The sequence below is a fragment of the Dipodomys ordii genome, unplaced genomic scaffold, assembly GCF_000151885.1.
Source record: "Dipodomys ordii isolate 6190 unplaced genomic scaffold, Dord_2.0 Scaffold7, whole genome shotgun sequence".
Classification (NCBI taxonomy): Eukaryota; Metazoa; Chordata; class Mammalia; order Rodentia; family Heteromyidae; genus Dipodomys; species Dipodomys ordii.
Window position 1 is genome coordinate 16,609,188 of NW_012267223.1, and position 19,208 is coordinate 16,628,395.

At 38.9% G+C, this 19,208-nt stretch overlaps 1 protein-coding gene across 6 annotated transcripts in view; it reads left to right on the forward strand.

Moving 5' to 3' along the window:
• Positions 1–18,692, forward strand: part of Mbtd1 (mbt domain containing 1) — a 65,456-nt gene extending 46,764 nt beyond the window's left edge. For 4 of the 6 annotated variants that reach the window (XM_013037910.1, XM_013037911.1, XM_013037913.1 and 1 more), the window contains 4 exons: positions 3,547–3,694; positions 4,818–4,900; positions 5,136–5,370; positions 6,049–6,490. In XM_013037910.1, coding sequence (XP_012893364.1) covers positions 3,547–3,694; positions 4,818–4,900; positions 5,136–5,370; positions 6,049–6,287 — 705 coding nt within the window. In that variant the 3' untranslated portion in view covers positions 6,288–6,490. Of the gene's footprint in view, positions 1–3,546; positions 3,695–4,817; positions 4,901–5,135; positions 5,371–6,048; positions 6,491–15,489 lie in introns of those variants that run through there. The other 2 variants (XM_013037914.1, XM_013037916.1) reach the window with 1 other exon arrangement.
• Positions 18,693–19,208: the final 516 nt, after the last annotated feature.

The following is a 19,208-nucleotide window of genomic DNA, read 5'->3' on the forward strand; positions in this document are numbered from 1 at the left end:
TGTGGCTCAAGTGGTAGAGCGCTAGCCTTGAGCTGAAAAGCTAAGGGACAGCACCCAGGCCCAGAGTTCAGGCCCCACGACCGGACCCAAAAAAAAAAAAAAAAAGATAGTCATTTGGATCTGCACCCTTTATTTGCTGAAAAATATCCTGAGGAGAAAAGAATCTTGATTTAAACTACTTCTGGCCAAAAATACCCCAGTACAGAATTGTAACAAGACAAGTTTATCTTCATTTTCCTTTTTATGATTTTTGTTCTTGGTAGAACTTTATTTCTTCTTTTTTCTTCTCCTTTTCATATGAAGGGTTCTCAGTTCTTAGAATCAGGATTCCTTAGGGAACTTTGAAAAGTACAGGTAGCTAAACCTCTTACCCTTTATTATCAGTCTAGGTTTGAACTTAAGCACTGGCATTTTTTTAAAGGCAGGTCATTTTTTTTAATATATATTTTTTATTGTAAAGATACTGTACAGAAGGGTTTCAGTTACATGAGCAAGGTAATGAGTCCATTTCCTATTGAGCATTTTTACCCCCTCCTTTGTTTTTCCCCTAGCATCCCTTCCCTCCTCACCTCCTAACTCCTAGGCAGGTCATTTTCATGGACAGTGATGGTTAAGAATCAGTAATTCAAAAGGAAATGTAATCACTACCTGACTTATGTAATTGTAACCCCTCATTACATCACCTTTACAATAAAATTTTAAAAATTAAAAAAAGAACCAATACTCCAAGGCCAGGCATAATGGTATGTTCCTATAAAACGCAAAAGGCAGAGATCAAAAGGATTGTAATTTGAAACCAGCCTAGGTAAAAAATTAGCAAGACCCACACATTTCAATCACAAACCAGGCCTGGTAGTGGCACCTATAATCCTAGCTTCACAGAAGACCATTGGTGGGATACCACAGTCAGGCCACTGGAAGTGGCACTGTGGCTCTAGTGGTAGAGCATTAGCATTGAACAAAAGAATCTCAGGAACAGCACCCAGGCCCTGAGTTCAATTCTTAGGCCAGCCCAGAGCATAAACGTAAGACTCTTTCAAAAAGTTAAAGAAAAAAAAAAAAAAGTCTATGGGTACACATGAAGACCAAGGCAAGATAATCAGCAGTCTGGTCACAGAAAAATATAAAACAAGAAGGGGAAAAAAAACACTGGTTCAGAATCTACTTGTGTAACAGTATAACTTGAGATTTGAATTACAGCACGACTTAGAGCCGAAGCCAAAAGAATTAAGTTACAATGAATGCATGTTCTGTGTGCCTGTATTCATGGCAACACAGGTAGACAGGACTGACCCCAAATACTGTTCCTTCCTGTTTACCCCACAGAAACCACCTGATAAGGTTTAAAATACAGATTTTCATGTCCTACTGTAGACCTGTGTAATTAGAATCACAAGAAATACCCAGAAATCTGTACTTGTCTTTAAAAAAAAAAAGAAGAAAGTAAAAGCAAAAAATTCTCCAAGTGGATGGGCACGGGTGGCTCAAGCCTACAATCCTAGCTACTCCGGAGGCTGAGTTCTGTGGATCTCAATTCAAAGTCAGCCCAGGCAGGAAAGTTCCCCTGAGACTTTTATCTCCAATTAACCATTCAAAAACCAGAAGTATAGCTGTTGCTCAAAGTGTTAAGAGCACTAGCCTTGAGCATAAAAGCTCAGGGACAGCACACAGGCCCTAAGTTCAAGACCCACAACCTACCAAAAAAAATTCTATAGGTGATTCTAACAACCAACCAGGTTGGGAAGTAATGCCATCAGAACATAATCTGCTTTGGAGAAATGAAAATGAAATGATGTCCCAGTGAGCAGCATATCAGGTGTCAGAGAAGAAATTATGATCATAACTACTTTTGTTTTGAACTTTAAAAAGTTTGTAGCCAGGCATTGGTGGCTCACACCTGTAAATCCTAGCTACTCAGAAGGCTGAGATCTGAGGATCACAGTTCAAAGCCAGCCCAGGCAGAAAAGTCACTGTGAGACTCTTATCTCAAAGTAACCACTGAAAAACTGAAGTCGCATTGTGGCTCAAGTGGTAGAGTGCTTGCCTTGAGCACAAAAAAGCTTAGGGACAGCACCCAGGATCTGAGTTCAAGCCCTACAACCAACAAAAAAAAAATTTGTAGTCTTGGGCTGGTGGGATGCCTTAAGCCCACTAGCACCTTGCAGTCATAAGGTCCTCAATTCAATCTTCAGTATCACAAAAATAATACTATTAATAATGAAAAAAGTTTACAGTCTTGAAACAAAAGTAAGATGTGTCAGGCACCAGTGGTTCCTGCCTGTAATCCACGCTACACAAGAGACTGAAAGCTGAATATCTAGATTCAAAGCCAGCCTGAGCAGATAAACCTGTGTGAGATTCTTATCTCGTTAGCAAAATACCAAAGTGGAAATGTGAGTCAAGTGGTAGAGCACCAGTCTTGAGTGAAAAAATCCAAATGAGAGTACAGGTACCTCTGTTCAAGACTCCATGCCTAGCATACACACACCCCCCAAAAATAAAAAGATCAAGTTGAAAGCTCAAAAGCTTGGGAAGGGGCAGAGAGTGTGGCTCAGTGGTAAAGTGCTTGCTTAGCATACATGAAGCCCTGGGTTCTATTCCTCAGTACCACATGAACAGAAAAAAACTGGAAGTGGTGCTGTGGCTCAAGTGGTAGATCAATCACTAGCTTTGAGCTGAAGAGCTCAGGCCCAGAGTTCAGACCACATGGCTGTCAAAAAAAAAAAAAAGGCTTGGGAAAATGATAATGCTCCATCAGAAGGAAAGAAAGAAAGGTATGAACTGAGTTAAGACTTAGCTTCAGTCTTTAACAGACACAGATATGCTCAGATCTCTTGAGATACTGCTGTTGGATCTTGGTTTGTTTTTTGTATGCACTACAGTTTACATGGGTTTTTAGTATAGCTTCTATTCTTTTTTTTGTCAGTCGTGGGGCTTGAACTCTGGGCCTGGGTGCTATCCCTCAGCTCTTCAGCTCAAGGTTAGCACTTATCACTTGAGCCACAGTGCTACTTCCAGTTTTCTGGTGGTTAATTGGAGATAAGCGTCTCATGGACTTTCCTGCCCAGGCTGGCTTTGAACCATGATCCTCAGATCTCAGCCTCCTGAGTAGCTAAGATTGCAGGCCTGAACCACTGATACCTGGCCATATAGCTTAGCTTCTATTCTTGAATATTATTCAATAAAAACGCATTTCTCTACCAGGCACTAGTGGCTCACACCTGTAATCCTAGTTCAGGACACTGAGATCTGAGGATTCTAGACTCAAAGCCAGCCTAGGCAGAAAAGTCTATGAGACTCTTATCTCCAATTAGACTCTTTACCTCCAATTAACCACCCAAAAGTCTGGAAGTGGAGCTGTGGCTTAAGTGGTACAGTGCTGGCCTTGAGCACAAAAGGTCAGGGACAGCACCCAACCCCTGTGCTCAAGGGACCAGCATTAAAAACAAAAAAATGAGAAGGAGAAGCATTTCTCATGAAGTATCCAGGCTTTTTTCTAATAATGGAATCTAATTTCAAGTACTTGCATTCTCTTTCATTTAAAAGGTGCTGGCTGATGGATTCCTGATGATCGGGATCGATGGCTCAGAAGCAGCAGATGGATCTGACTGGTTCTGTTACCATGCAACCTCTCCTTCTATTTTCCCTGTTGGTTTCTGTGAAATTAATATGATTGAACTTACTCCACCAAGAGGTACATCCTGTGTAAACACTGAGTCTTACCCTTGCTATCTTCTTACATGGTGTCTCTTTACATTTAACATAGCCTGACATTTTCTTTTTCTGTGGGTTTATGGAACATGTATGTATATGCAGATTAAACCTACCAAATCTGGATTGCTATGAACACACCAAATACTTTACCTAGCTAGCTTTAGTAAGCTTTATTAGTATGGAATTTTTTTTTCTGAGCATCTGTGCAATATTCAGGGAGACTGCAAGGGGTCTCAGGGATCTCTTTTATTGATACTTAGATTTTGAGGGAAAGAACTTACCTTCCTAGATGTGGTGGCTTTTTAAGAAGCTTTTTTTTTTTTTTTTTTTGCATACTTGAAGCAATTCTCATGGCCTAACTAGTGGTTTTTCTAAGTTCAGTGTCTTAGTCAAAGATTTTTCTTAAGATGGAATGATAGTAAAACAAAACAAATTTTATTAAAATATTTACTCATCTAGTTTTCTTTCTCAAATATAAAAAAGAAGAAAAACTATGAATGTAGCCTATTATGTGCTAGGTTGTTGTAAAGCAAAGAATTGAAAAGTGAGTCTTCGGCTGAGGTGGCTCAGTGGTAAAGCTCATAGCAAGCACAAGGTGCTGGGTTTGATCCCCCCAGTACCACAAAAGCAAGTCTACCCTTTTTATAGTAAGAATAGAGGAGAGCCACTTTTGCATAGAGTATGTGTCTAGAAAAGAAGAATGAATATAATGGAGTAACCAGTGCGCTCAGCAGTATTAGAACATAATTAAAGTTCATTAAAAAAATTCAACCTACCGGTGCTATAATCCTAGCTACTCAGGAGGCTGAGATCTGAGGATTGAGGTTCAAAGCCAGCCCAGACAGAAAATTCCATGAAACTCTTTATCTCCAATAAACCACCAGAAACCGGAAGTGGCATTGTAGCTCAAGTGGTAGAGCGCTAGCCTTGAGCTGAAGAGTGAGCAACAGAGCCCAGGCCCAGAGTTCAAGCCCCATGACCAACCAAAAAAAAAATTGAGCCTTACATATGATGGGGCTCTAGGTGATTAACCTTTTTGGTTTGCACTTTAGTATTATGTTAACTTTACATAAACTATTACTTACACTGATACTGTTTTTTAGGTTACACAAAACTTCCTTTTAAATGGTTTGACTACCTCAGGGAGACTGGCTCCATTGCAGCACCAGTAAAACTATTTAATAAGGTAAATGTAAAGGGTAGCCTAACTGTCATAACATAAACGATAAATGTATATTATAGTTTATCCAAATGTAAGCAAATATTTGGCAATTAAAGAATATATGGGGTCTTTTTTTTTGCATAATTCAAGAATTACTGGGGTCGTTGGGGTTTATATTGTATTTGGCTACATTGCTTTTCTTAGTATATTTGTGCATTCTTGCATACACTGGTGTTAATTTCTTGCTTCTCTGTGTCAGGATGTTCCAAATCACGGATTTCGTGTAGGCATGAAGTTAGAAGCTGTGGATCTCATGGAGCCACGTTTAATATGTGTAGCCACAGTTACTCGAATTATTCATCGTCTCTTGAGAATACATTTTGATGGATGGGAAGAAGAGTATGACCAGTGGGTAGACTGTGAGTCCCCTGACCTCTATCCTGTAGGGTGGTGTCAGTTAACTGGATATCAGCTACAGCCTCCAGCATCACAGTGTAAGTTTGTATTCAGAAAAGGTCCCTTTTGTAAAAATCAAAAATTCTCTAGAGGACTATCTTACATAAATCATTGTGGTAGCTCACAGAACAGGAATATACTTATGTCTGACTGGTTGACAGGTAAGACACTAAGACTTAACAGAATCACAAAATCAGACCATAGTACGTGGCAATGCTAACTCAATAGTAAGTTATATAGTGGTTGTAGCAACACTGCTGTCACCAAATAAAACTAGACTTACTATAATTACCAGCTAAAAATATATTGGTGTATAGTAAATAATGTTGAGTACACAATGAAATCTGTCTCATACTGTATTCAGCTTTATGTTTTTTGGTTTTGGTTGGTGGGGGGGGGGTCCGGTCATAGGGCCTGAACTCTGGGCCTGGGCGCTGTCCCTCAGCTCTTCAGCTCAAGGCTAGCTCTCTACCACTTGAACCACAGCGCCACTTCCGGCTTTTTTTCTTTTTGCTTATGTGGTACTGGGTAATCGAACCCAGGGCCTCATGCATGCAAGGCAAGTGCTTTAACCACTGAGTCACTTTCCCAGCCCTCAGCTTTATGGTTTTATAGGAACAAATGTATCCTTATTTTCAAAGCATCATTTACTCTGATAAGCATAATCTTCAGTAGTAAGCAAGTGTGTGGTACCAACTTTTCCTTTTATTTTTCAGCATCAAGAGAAAGCCAATCAGCTTCATCAAAACAGAAGAAAAAAGCTAAGTCCCAGCAATACAAAGGACATAAGAAAAGTGGGTCACCACGTGGTGTTTACATACATTTTCTAATTGTTAACCAATTGGGGTCACAGTGGTCTTCCACAGAAAATTCTATCCCTGTGAGAGCTGATGCTTGTTTATTATGTATTATGCTTAAAGGTGCAGTATGCCATAAAAGGCAAACCTTCCACTAATAAGAAACAATTAACAGGAGCAATGATATCATGGAATTTCAAGTATACATAGTAAAAAATAGAGCCTGCGAATGATTCTTGCAGTAATATGTAAAGCTTCAGAAAGTCAATGGTTTTTGTTTTGGGGGTCGGGGGAGATTTTTTTACTTTCTATTTTATAAAACTTTAAAAAAGCAGATACTTAGTGCTTACACAGATTTGGAGCCTAATAAACCATTCTTTCTACAAAGTTCTTTCTAGAATGATTCTTGTAAGAAATTCAGGTGGACCGATTTCCAAATTATTCTAAATATGCTATCTATACTGTATTTTACCTTATAGAAATCAGTTATTGGCATTTATTAGCCACAGTAATATAAAATATGATAACTATATTTTACGATTTTCAAGTACGTCTTTATCATAGAAAGCCACAGGTTTGCTTATGGAACTCATCATAGAATATTTCACTCTGAGATGTTTATTTTTAATTGAAGATTTTTTAATAGTAAAACATACTTCAGTATTAAAACTGAAAGACTGGGCTGGGAAGGTTGCTCAGTGGTAGAGCGCTTGCCTTGCATGCTCAAGACCCTGGGTTCGATTCCTCAGCACCACATAAGAAAAAAGAAAAAAAAAGCCGGAAGTGGCGCTGTGGCTCAAGTTGTAGAGCGCTAGCCTTGAGCTGAAGAGCTGAGGGACAGCGCCCAGGCCCAGAGTTCAGGCCCCACAACCGGACCAAAAAAAATAAAAAATAAAACAAATAAAACTGAAAGACTTCAAACTGACTTGCATATGTTCAAATAAGTAAAAATCTAGCTCATTAACCAAGGGATGACTGGTAGAAAAATTACGTAAATTCTATTCTTACCCTCCTGGATGAGCTTTTTAAGCCTCCTTAAACTCGACTAGTAGTGGTGCTTTGAAAACATGGCTCACTCCCAGCATGAAGCCCTAGCCAGCCTCACTCACACTAGTGACATCGCAAGTACACAGAAAGGCTGTCGCTTGCCTTGCCTTCTATGGGCAGAACTTACACAAACACACTCTCAGAATTAATTTTTCCCCACCTGCTGGAAGGGAAGGACTGGTATTCATCAAAAAGAGGTTTAGAATATTACCAGATCAGATGGATGAGGCTGTACTTCCTTCCACTCAGCCGAATGAGCTTAGGATAATTTCCCATTGCAGTTTCATGTCTGAAGATGAACCATAGCAGGTATGAGCTCTAGGCTTTCTGTAAAGTGGATCAACAGGCTGGTTTAACCCCTTTTCTCACTTCCTGTTGGACAAGACTGAGATTTCAGAATTTGGTTTCTAGGACATGGAATTAAGGATGTATTTGTACTTAGTGGCTTATGAAGAATCGCCTTTATTGATTGATGGGTAGAGTGCACAGTTCACAAACCTTCTTCACTGTGACTTACAGGGTTCATTGTGACTTACAGGTTTTAAATTATTTTGAGCTAATGGGTTAGAGGAATGGAAAGAAATATGTAGTTGATCAAGTAAGAATGTCAATATCACAAGATAAAAATTAAGAATGAGAATGTCCATTTTTAGTAATATTTATCATATTTCTAGATGCACTGAGTAAAATGGCTATACATAGAATATATTTCTTTTTTGTTTGTTTGTCCTGGGGCTTGAACTCAGGGCCTGGGCACTGTCTCTGAGCTTCTTTTGCTCAAGGCTAACACTCTTATCATTTGAGCCACAGCACTACTTTGGCTTTTTTCTGTGTATGTGGTACTGAGGAGTCAAGCCCAGAGCTTCATGCATGCTAGGCAAGCACTCTATCACTAAGCCACATTCCCCACCCTAGAATATATTTCTTAGCTGACACTTTGATAGCTTTTAGTATTAAAGACATCATCTCTAATGCCTTTAAGTTTTTCTTGGGACTTAGAAATACAAACCCACAATACTTACTAGAAACCCCTGGGGCCATGTGTTTCAGAATTAAGAAACTTTGGGAATTTTTGTTGTTGTTGTTGGGCCAGTCTTGGAGCTTGAACTCTGGCCAGGACACTGTCCCTGAACTTTTTTTGCTCAAGAATAGTGTTCTACCACTTGAACCACAGCTTCACTTCTAGCTTTTGGGGGGTTATTTGGATATAAGAGTGTCAGGGACTTTCTTACATGGGCTGGCTTCAAACTGAGATCCTCAGATCTCATCCTCCTGAGTAGCTAGGATTACAGGTGTGAGCCACCAGCACCTGGTATGGATTTTAGAAAAGAAACTATGTAGAGTATACTGCATAATATCCATTGCAGACTCTGGAGCATTTTCTGAAGCAAAATGTAAATACTTACATAAAATAGGTCAAGTAAATATTATAAATATGTCACCAAGTAACTATGGTTTTGTTGACAAAACTTTACCAAAAACTTTTCTTAATGTTAGAATTGAAGTGTTAAGCAGATGTTTTCATTGTAGGGTGCTATTCATTTTTGGTTTGTGGGGGATTGGGTTTTTTGTCTTTTTTTCTTAAAAATGTAGCTTACTAGAAAATTTTCCCACAAAACTTCAGTTCCAAAGATAACAGAACTTAGGGTTTCAAAACCTAAGCCAGCACCACAGCACACAGGTAGCAGCGGATGGACTACACACCTTGCATTTGTCTTTGAGTTTGCTGATAGAATTTTTTTTCTGCCTTTATTGTTTCATCTTATAGATCTTTAGTCTTTTTCCACTTAAAGTTCATCAGAATGTTGTTTGGTGGTGTTATCCTTTTTGTAGAGACAGATACTCAATTTATTACCTAGCTTAGTGATTAATGAGCTGAGTTTGTGCCATAAAGGGAGAGTTGTTAGCTAGACTGATCTCAAAAGCCTCTTTCTGTCAAGTAATTGTGGAGCAGAAAAAGCAACAGTAATTTCCATTTTAAGTTTCACCATATTCAGAGGCTACTGTGAGTTGAAGATTTCCCTTTTTACCCCTACCGGGTATATTATGCTGGAAAGAGTCTTAAGTAGTCACTGCACATGGTTTTATTTTGGCAATTGAGAGTTGAGTGTGTACCTGCTAGTAATTTAGCTTCCAGATTATTTTATATAGGAGTACTGCTGTCTTAGATTATCTTTAGTTCTGATTTTCTGAAACTGAAATATTTTTTATCTGTGCTGTTATATACTTTGGAGAAAAAGAGACTTAACTTACAGTTGCAATTATATGTATACATTCATATTAATCGGCTTACAACCTATTTAGTTCACTGTGCTTGATGGGTAGTTTAGTATTTTCAAAGTTCAAACTACACCTTAGGCTGGTGAAAACATTGTGTAAAGTCATCAAAGGCTTATGGTTTTTTTATGAGCCAGAAACCAAAGGATGTGATGAATTGATTTCAAAAGAACTTAAGTTAACAGACTTAGAAGCAAAAGTCGTAAGCTTTGTATAAGAATTAAAAGTACTGCCAGATGCCGGGGTGGCTCACACCTATAATCCTAACTACTCAGGAGGCTGAGAACTGAGGATCGAGGTTCAAAGCCAGCCCAGGCAGGAAAGTCTGTGAGACTCTTATCTCCAATAAAACACTCAGAAAACTGGAAGTGGTGCTGTGGCTCAAGTGGTAGAGCCCTCGCCTTGAGCTGAAGAGCATAGGGACAGCGCCCAAGCCCAGAGTTCAAGTCCCATAACCAACCAAAAAAAGAAAAGTACTTATTGAAAAGATACATTGCTAACTAAAAGTTAGGACTTTTAATCAATACTTTCCTGCTGCACAGTTGATAAGTCTGAACCTTGACTAAGTGTGATTTCTCCCTGAAGGCCAGTGTCTAAGCAGTAGAATGCTACCTTAAAAGGAGTGCTTTAAGTTGGGTGCCAAATCCTAGCTATTTTCAGGAGGCTGAGATCTGAGGATCACAGTTCAAAGCTAACCCAGGCAGGAAAGTCTGGGAGGCTAAAGAAAAGCCAAAAGTAGCACTATGCCTCAAGTGGTAGAGTGCTAGCCTTGAGCAAAAGAACCTCAGGGACAGTGCCCAGACCCTAGGACCAGCACACACACACACAAAAAGACCTCTCAAGATATGCATGCAGCTCAGCACTACTAGCATGCTTTACAAAGCCCTACTGGTCCCTAGAACTGAAGAAGATAATTAAAACACCTTCTTGGTCTTCCACTGGCTTTTTATCCTATCTCAAGCTGAAATTCTCCTGAAAGAAATTAGCCAGCTGTTCTTCATACTAAATGTTCTGTAGTTCATTTTACTTTACTTTAGTTTACTTTGTTTGAAATTTATTTGAGAGACATCAGGGCTGTCTGAGAAAGTAGAAACAGTCTCACTACACACACACACACACACACACACACACCCTTGTTTTCAGACATAGTCTGGTGTGGTCAATTCTGTCAACACACACACACACAATACACAAATACACACCTTGTTTTCAGACATAGTCTGGTGTGGTCAGTTCTCTCTGTCAAAGAGTATCTGTCCTATGCAACCAGCTTTCCTAGTTATACAAAATGCACTTTTCTTACCACGCAGAAAAGTCAAAGCTTACTTTAGTCTGACTTGATGTTTAGAGAGGAAGATGCCAGTTGGGAAGAAGCCTGTCAGTTTGTCGAGCGGGGTGCGGAGGAGCTTCTCTGGTGACGAAGAGTTGACTCCTCCTCCATATGGAACCCTGCCAGCACAGACAGCCCCTGAGGCCTTCCCACCTCCCAGCACTAGCCGAGAGTTCAGGCCCAGCCTCAAAACAGGTAACTAGTCATGCAGCACCTAAGGTGCTTCAGAGGGCAACGTGCTGGGCAGGGTGGTGGGAGACAAAGCATGGTCTGGCATGACAGGTGCGCTGACTCATTGAAGTTTTTATTTTCTTTTACTTAAAAATATTCATTCTCACTGGTCCTTGATAGTCACTTCACTAAGACATGCCATCTCAGGAAAAGACTTTTTGTTGAGCTTCAATTCAACTTAGGGTGAAATTACCATTTCACTTTATGGAATTGTGAAACAACTTCTGTTTCATGCTTGCATTGAAATGGTTAAATATTTTACATTTCACAATGCTTGTGAGGGATCTGTCTGCTTGATCAGACCAAAGTAAGGCTTTCTTCATAACATTCCATAACATCTCATTCATAAAAGGAGCTGTGTTTTGAGTTCTAGAGAACTTTGAGGTTTGGTAGTAACATTACCTTGATCTGGGGTGACCTTCATATATAAAGGAATGCAATCAGTGCCTGTGTGATCGTGGTGTTGAATTTGAGTGAAATGTATTTCCATTAATTTCATGTTCCTGTATGTGTAGTGATTAATTAAACTAGGTACATGACATTTAGTTTGAGTTTTAATTCATTAGGCCAGGGAGCTAGATTGCAAGACAGCAGAAGGATTTTGCCCTTTGTAATTGCTAAGAAAAAGGTGGCAACATTGTCAGGAAGGCTGCATTTTCACAGGGTGAACTGTAGACAGGAGTCCAGGTCCTCTCACTTCAAAGCCAAAGTTGTGTCTGTCATGTAACTTGCTTAACTTGCTTTTAAACTCATTTTTTAAATCTGATCAACATTCCTTAAACATCTTTTTATAAGACTTAGTGCCTAGTAACTGTTTTCTTCAGTTTCTTCTATTTATTAATATTTTTACATTTAAAGCCATCAGTTTTTCTCTTTGGGTTTTTTTGGGAGGGAGGGCTCGACCCTCTTGAAACGTATTCTCACAATGTGAGAGATGGAGAAGCCTTCTTGCTTCTTACAAGTCCTGTTTTTCTAAAGATCATTCTAATATCCTTAGGCTAGAGGAAATTGTGCCCTTCTAAAAACAAATTATCATTACAAACCCAAAGTTACATGCTCATTAATGGAAACCTTTCAAAAATCTAAAAGGCATTCCGGTTTCTTATACTTGCTATTTATAAAATAGACTTCCTTTACCTAATTAAATACAGATATTGTGAGTTCTGATGTTTGAATTTTTACTGGATTTTCAGTGTATTGTCTTTAAACAGATTTAATTTTAGAGGCACGTGTTTTGTTTTGTGAGATTCTGATTCGTGGAAAACTGCGTGACTTCCGGGATTGCAAAACCCCATGATGGAAGGAAACCATGTGACTCCAATGCGACTTCCCTTTTCCTCTAGTGTCTTCTGAGCTGAGGGTACATCTTGAGGCGTGTTGGGATGCTTTCTTCTGGTGACACTGTAGGGACTGCATTACTACTTAATTACCTGAAAGCCACATTGATTAACTGTTGAGTGTATTATTTGAAAGCTTTGTAGCTGCAAAAATGTCATACCCATTAATCTGTCTTTTGAAAGGTTAGTGATTATTGTCAACAAAGTGACCTCTGTAAAATCAGAGCTAAGAAAATGTATTATAGAAAGTGCCATTAGGTGCAGGAGCTATTTATCTCATCCATCATTCATTGAGAATAAGGCCTGGAAAGGAGAAGTGATTAGTGTGAATGAACATACCAGACAGGCTTTCTTCTGGGCTCCATAGAAACAATGGAACATTGCATTAAAACATTCCACATCTGAGTGAATGTTTCACCTTTATCTTCAGTGATTCTTTTAAGCACATCATTTCCATATTTTCACATAACTAGAAGCCTAATTCAGAGAATTTAATTTCTGATATTGAAAATGCATGTAGCTCCAGGATGGGTTATAAAATCTCAGCTTATCTTTCTACATTTTAAAAAAAACATCCATATGAGTAAAACATGTTTGATCTTGAAGCATAGTAATTCCCATTCATTTAGCCATCTGATCATCATGTAATAAGATACTGTTTTAACCAACCTTTTATTGTGGGTACTGCACCTTTAATGAAATCTGGATTTTCTGTTCCTTGTGTCTTGTTTTTATGGTATTGTTAAAATGTCACTAACACCTAATGCATGTTGGTTAGATTTGAAAGATAACTATTACACACTTGGTATTGTTCTCTGTAACAGCAATTTTATTAAGCAGTTTTTTGGTTTGTTTTTTTTTTAAGAAATCCAGTTTTACTTGCTAAACTTTAACTGACTTGATTGGCGTTTTGTTATTATACACCAGATGTATTCACTTTTCTGTCTTTGGGTGATTCTTCACCAATACCAAAACAGATATCAAAATAACAAAAATAAATGGTTTTCTCTCAAAAGATTATTCCTTTTATGCCAAACTGGGGCTTGAACTCAGGGCCTTGTGCTCTCACTTTGTGTCTTGAACCACACCTCTACTTCTGCCTTTTTGCTGGTTAATTGGAGATAACAGTCTCTCTAATTTACCTGATATCTATAAGGCCAGCTGGCTTTAGATATCAGTCCTTTGATCTCATTCTCCTGAGTAGCTAGGATCTATGTAAGCCACCATCACCTGACCCTGTTTTTTTGGTTTTTGTTTTTGTTTGGTGGTGTTGGTTTTTTTTTTTTTGGGGGGGAGGGGTGTTTTGTTTTGTTTGGTGCCAGGCCTAAGGCTTAATCTCAAGGCCTGGGTGCTGTCCCTGAGCTTTTTTTTTTTTTTTTTGCTCAAAGTTAGTGCTCTATCACTTGAGCCATAGCTCTACTTCTGGCTGTTGGTGATTAATTAGAGTCTCACAGCCTTTCCTGCCACAGCTGGCTTCAAACCAAGATTCTGAGGTCTACAGGAGTGAGCCACTGGCATCTGGCTAGAGGCTATTTTTTTTAATCATTTTCTACAACTAAAATCAGGAAATGGGAACTAAAAGTATAGGTCAGCAGTAGAGCACTGGGTAATTGTATTGAGAGGCTCATAAAAGGAGATAGGAAAATTGCAAAGTTAAACTTGGCCTGTGATCAATTTGGGGCTCATCAAAGAAAATTCCTTTTCTCTTGACCCTTACTTATATAATAAAGCCCTTAGAACTAAGAGTTCTGATCATCATTTATTCTGTGGCCGCCAGAGATTGGAAACAGTTCTCCATTGAAATAAAGACATACTGGATCATAGTCTATTCATAAATTGAGGACTGCTTATACTGTTGATTTGTTTTCATTATAAAGTTGTCAGATAAGAACTCTGACAAGCAGTGGACACTACTGTTCATATTGGAAACATCCATTTTACCATAGTAATTTTAGACACTGCTGCTGTCAGTGAGCCCCCATCCCCCAGTACTGCTAGCACTTGAGGCACACATCCCAGCCCTTTGGTTTATATTTTCCTGTTGCTGCCTTTTCTTTTTATTACCCCAGTAACAGAGTTTGAGCTCAGGGCTTAAAGCTTTCTAACACTTCCAGCCCTGTATTTTGCTTTCTGAGGTATGCTATTGCTGACTTTGCCCCTACTGGCACAATCCTCCAGCCTCTGCTTCCCAAGTGGATGGGTTTACAGGTATTCACCACCATGCATAGCTACTCGTTTTGTATTTTAACTAAAACAGTTACCCAGGTTCTCTATAATTACAAATTTAATGTGAGTTTAATATTAGGCTTATTTTTATAAGTATATAAGTTTAATGTAACTTAGTACATTTATATTTATGATTTTTAAACAGGAGATTCTTACCTTTTTCTGAAGGAAGTCTTTTTGTTTGTGTATTTTTTCATTTTTGGTTTTGTCTTTTTTTTTTGAGGAAGGATCTTGGTTTATGTCAGTCTTCCAAGGGCTGACATTACAGGCATGTACCACCATGCCAACCCAGGAAGTCTTTTTAATAGATACCCCTTGGCTGGAGGTTGTCTATCTCAGTGATAGAACATTTTGCCTCCTTTGTGTGAGGCTCTTGAGTTTGAGCCCCAGCACCACAAAAATTAAAATACTGGTGCTCCTTGGGGATGATAAAATTAAAGCCAAATTTCTTGTGTTGTTATTATGCTTCAGAAACATCCAAGAAATGCATCCTTTCTATAGACACTGACTTAAAAGTGAATGCTGAATCACAAGAAAATTCCTAATTCTTACCTTGTCTGGTGTGCAGTGTTATTTCTTTTCAGATTATCCCTTAGTAGCCAATATAGTTTGAAAATTTAAATTAATGCTGGGAGTGTAGCCAGTAGTGCAATTGTTGCCTAGCAAACCCCCAACGTTCTACATTCGTTCCCAGCATGGCAAAGACTTTTAAAGAATTCATTGTTCATACTTGCTCCTGCAAGCTTGGCAGCACTCCACCACTGAGCTACATCCCTGGCCCTGCAGGATTTTGTTTTAAGAATTGTTGAAGAAATGAAGTCTTACTAACTGTAGAGTTGATAGCATGAAGACTAAAGGCAATGTGGATACTCTGAGTTTGGTAACATCCCTTACATTTTCTCTCCCACACAGTGACTACGCTGCAACTGAAGGAGGAGTTGCTAGATGGAGAGGACTATAACTTCCTCCAAGGAGCATCTGATCAGGAAAGCAATGGCTCTGCCAACTTCTACATCAAACAAGAGCCATGAATGAGATGGCTCAGAAACTTGAGGGTGGGAGGGGGAAAATTTTACACAGGACTGATTTATAATCAATCTAGCTGTACAGCGGGCTATTCTACTGGGACATTTTGCTAAACACAGAAAATTTCAGTTCCAGATTTTTCAGGTGGGTGGGGAAACTATTTTAGTGGGGAGGGGGATTTTTCAATTTATAAAGACGGACAATTTTTGTGTTGTATTTGAAGCTTTTGAAAGAATTTTGTAATATTTTCCAAGTTTGGATTTATGTGCATTGTTAACAAGAACTGAAATTCTAACTTTTTTGGTAAGATTAAAGTTTAGGTAGCAGGATTGAAGGAAATGATTTTCGAAGGAGATAGTTGTAAATGCAAATGAACTGTCATTACAAATGAACCTTCTTGGTACCTGTTGGGAGATTTTTGGATTTCAGAAGTTAGGCCAGTCACATCTCCAGCTTCCTTCGCTGCAGAAATATGCATCTGAACCCTCACAGAGGCTCCTCCCCATGTTCATACAGAAGGGGCCATTTACTCTGCTCATTAGCATTTTATTGCAGCCCATTTTAAATGTACAGAAGTTTTTCATTCTGCAAAATGTATTTGGAGTTCTACATGAAACTGGAAGAACTCTGTATACTTTCAATGTTCTCTTTTAAGTAGGAAAGGAGTAAAATTATCCTAACACTAAAATCTTAAACTGGAATGGTTGACAAGATATACAGGATCAGTCTACATGTTGAAGGGTTGGGAAAATGCAATATTGTCCTGAGTTTCCTTTGTTTTCCTTGCTAACAAACCCCACAGGAGGGATTCTGATGGGTACTGTGCCCATTTCCCTCTGTCTGGAGATAGCAGCTTGGTGCAGCCACACCCCCAAAAAAATGTCTGCATTATCAGGAGAATCACGTTCTAAAGTGATCAAAGCCAATAGATGTAGATTTCAGAATCATTCCAGCTCTACTTTTAACTATCTTGGATTTGTTTGAAAACCAATTTGAAAGAGAATTTCATTTTCTTAAAATTCCATATATATAGTTTGAATTGTCTTTAATTGTCATAATTTCTTTTAACAATATAACTGATTTGGACCATTTTGAACATTCCCTATTTTAAAATTCACTTGGCATCCTTTAAAAATAGGATAAAAGGGTAAATTGATGAAAGGTTTGCTCTCTGCATTTTCTAACCTACCGAGTTGTGACTGAATGAGAGAGCACTAGCGTTTACCAGTAAGGTTCATAAACTATAAACTCTCAGGAATTCATTGCATCTGTTTTAGAAGTGCTCGGGGTCTTAGCCTGGCCTCTTCAGAGTGGTAATGCTGACCATCTCCTCTGGAAAACAGGCAGGGCTAATTAGAAATTAATCAAAATGATTAACCTCTACAGTCCTTCAGCCTATGGAATGCTTTAAAAAAAAAAATGTTAGTGGAAAGCCCCAGGAGACCATTTGAGGTAAGATTTTTGTTTGAGTTTTAAAATGCATAGAAACATTAAAAAAAAAACCAGCAATTTAATTTTCTAAAATATTGCTCTACTTTTGGGAATAATAGCATTGGTAATACGCACAGGTTTACCTCATTCTATGCAAGAGGGGTTAATAACATACATAAGGTTTTGTAGTCGCTACTGGAAGTAAATTGTGTTACTTTATAGTGTAAGAATGTATGGAATCACATGTCACCATTTCTTAATACTGACTCTGGGGACATAAATGCAGATCACATCAACGCAGGTTGATTCTCATGTGTCAAATATATGTGAATTCAGCTATCAAATTACTGGATATTTATCTTGAACAGCATTACTGAGAGGGACGTACTGTAAATGTGACATCCTCACACTTCCCAGATCTTTAACTTTGAAGAATCTTCCTATGAGCTTAAAGCCTAGAAGAGGTCCAAGGCAAAGGTGACAGTAGTCTTTAATCTCAGGCTCAGATTAGACCCAGGACTCTGGTTCCTTGGTACAGGTCGGGTATAACTGCCGGTACCTTGGAGGTAGGGACTCTAGGGAACTGCATATCCCAGGATTGGTGTGGTTGGGAGCCCACCAGTCCTACCAACAGTTCTGTGAAATGCTCGTTTGTAGCCGGGTTTTATAAACTTCAGTTCTACAGCCAAACCAAGCTCTGAGTGTTCTAGAATCTCCCGGCCACTTGTTAAGTGTTTCTTATCTCGATCCAGTGACCAACAGTTTAAGGCTTGGTAAGGACCTTGTATAGTCTAAACCCAGCCTGAAGCCCAGAGCCCTCTTCATTGTTCAGATTCTCACTCCTGCTGCTTATGATGAATAGGAAATAAGTTACTGCAGAGGAGATTTATGTCGTAGCCATAACTCCAGTCGTACAACTCAGTAGTCCCATTCTCTTACGGTTCAAATGTACTGCTGACCTTGAGTTTGTATTTTTTATTTGTTTTTGTTTTTTTTCCTGTTCGGATTACTTGGGAACTTCGTTAGTTTAAACTCTTAACCTTTTCCTTGCTGTGTATGAGGAAAGCTAAAGCTGTTATCAACTTCTTACTCTACGGATACTAACACGGGTTTTTTCAGTGTTTGTTTGTTTTTATTATTATTAATTTTGCGTGATGTGAATTCCCCCTCCCATCAATATTTGTATTATGGTGCTATATATTTGGTAATGATCCTTTAATATTGGGAAGGGATTTTAAAAATACTGTGATTAAACTGGGTTTCTTCCTTTGATTTTCATATTTTAAATAAAGCCACAGTCATTTATACAAAAGAAAGCATCTGTCCCTGGGCAAATCTTTTGAGGACAGAGGTCAAAGTAAACTGCATTAAGGTTTTTACATCATTTCTGTATGTATTTGATATATAGATCAATATCTGTACAAATTTAATCTTTTATTTTCTGGTAACATGATTACTGAGAAAGTATTTCAAACTTTCTCACGAAGTGTATATAATGGCGTAAAAAATTCCTTTGGAGAAATTTATGTTTCCTTCATTTTTACCAAATTGCAAACTCAGCATGGATGTGAAAAGCATTAAAATTATAACTTTGTGTACAAGATGAAAATAATTCACTAAATTTGCCCTTTTTTACACAAAATAAAATGTTAAAGTTAGGTGTGTTTGAGCAAGTTAATTTGTTGGTGTTTGGGGAGGGGGGGGTGGAGAGTCATGTATCCTGTGAATGCTGGCCATATCTTCCTGCTTGGGACTGTGATATGACACAATGAGGTAGAGCCAGGTGCTGGGCATGAAGGGAATGTGTTAGCAGGAAGGTCAAGAGTGGATTGGTGCTGGGATTTAACAGGCAGGGAGGGATAGGGCTATAGCCCACAACAGGACCAAACTTTTTTTTTTTTTTTTTGGGTCCGGTCATGGGGCCTGAACTTCGGGCCTGGGCTTGATCCCTCGGCTCTTCAGCTCAGGGCTAGCACTCTTCCATTTGAGTCTCAGCGCCACTTCCGGGTTTTTTCTTTTTATGTGGTGCTGAGGAATCCAACCCAGGGCCTCAGGCATGCAAGGCAAGCGCTCTACCACTGAGCCACCTTCCCAGCCCCAGGACCAGACGTTTAAGGTGGGGGCAGGAAGTAAGCATAATGAAGTTACTTAGCTAAGTCAGTGGGAGACCGAGG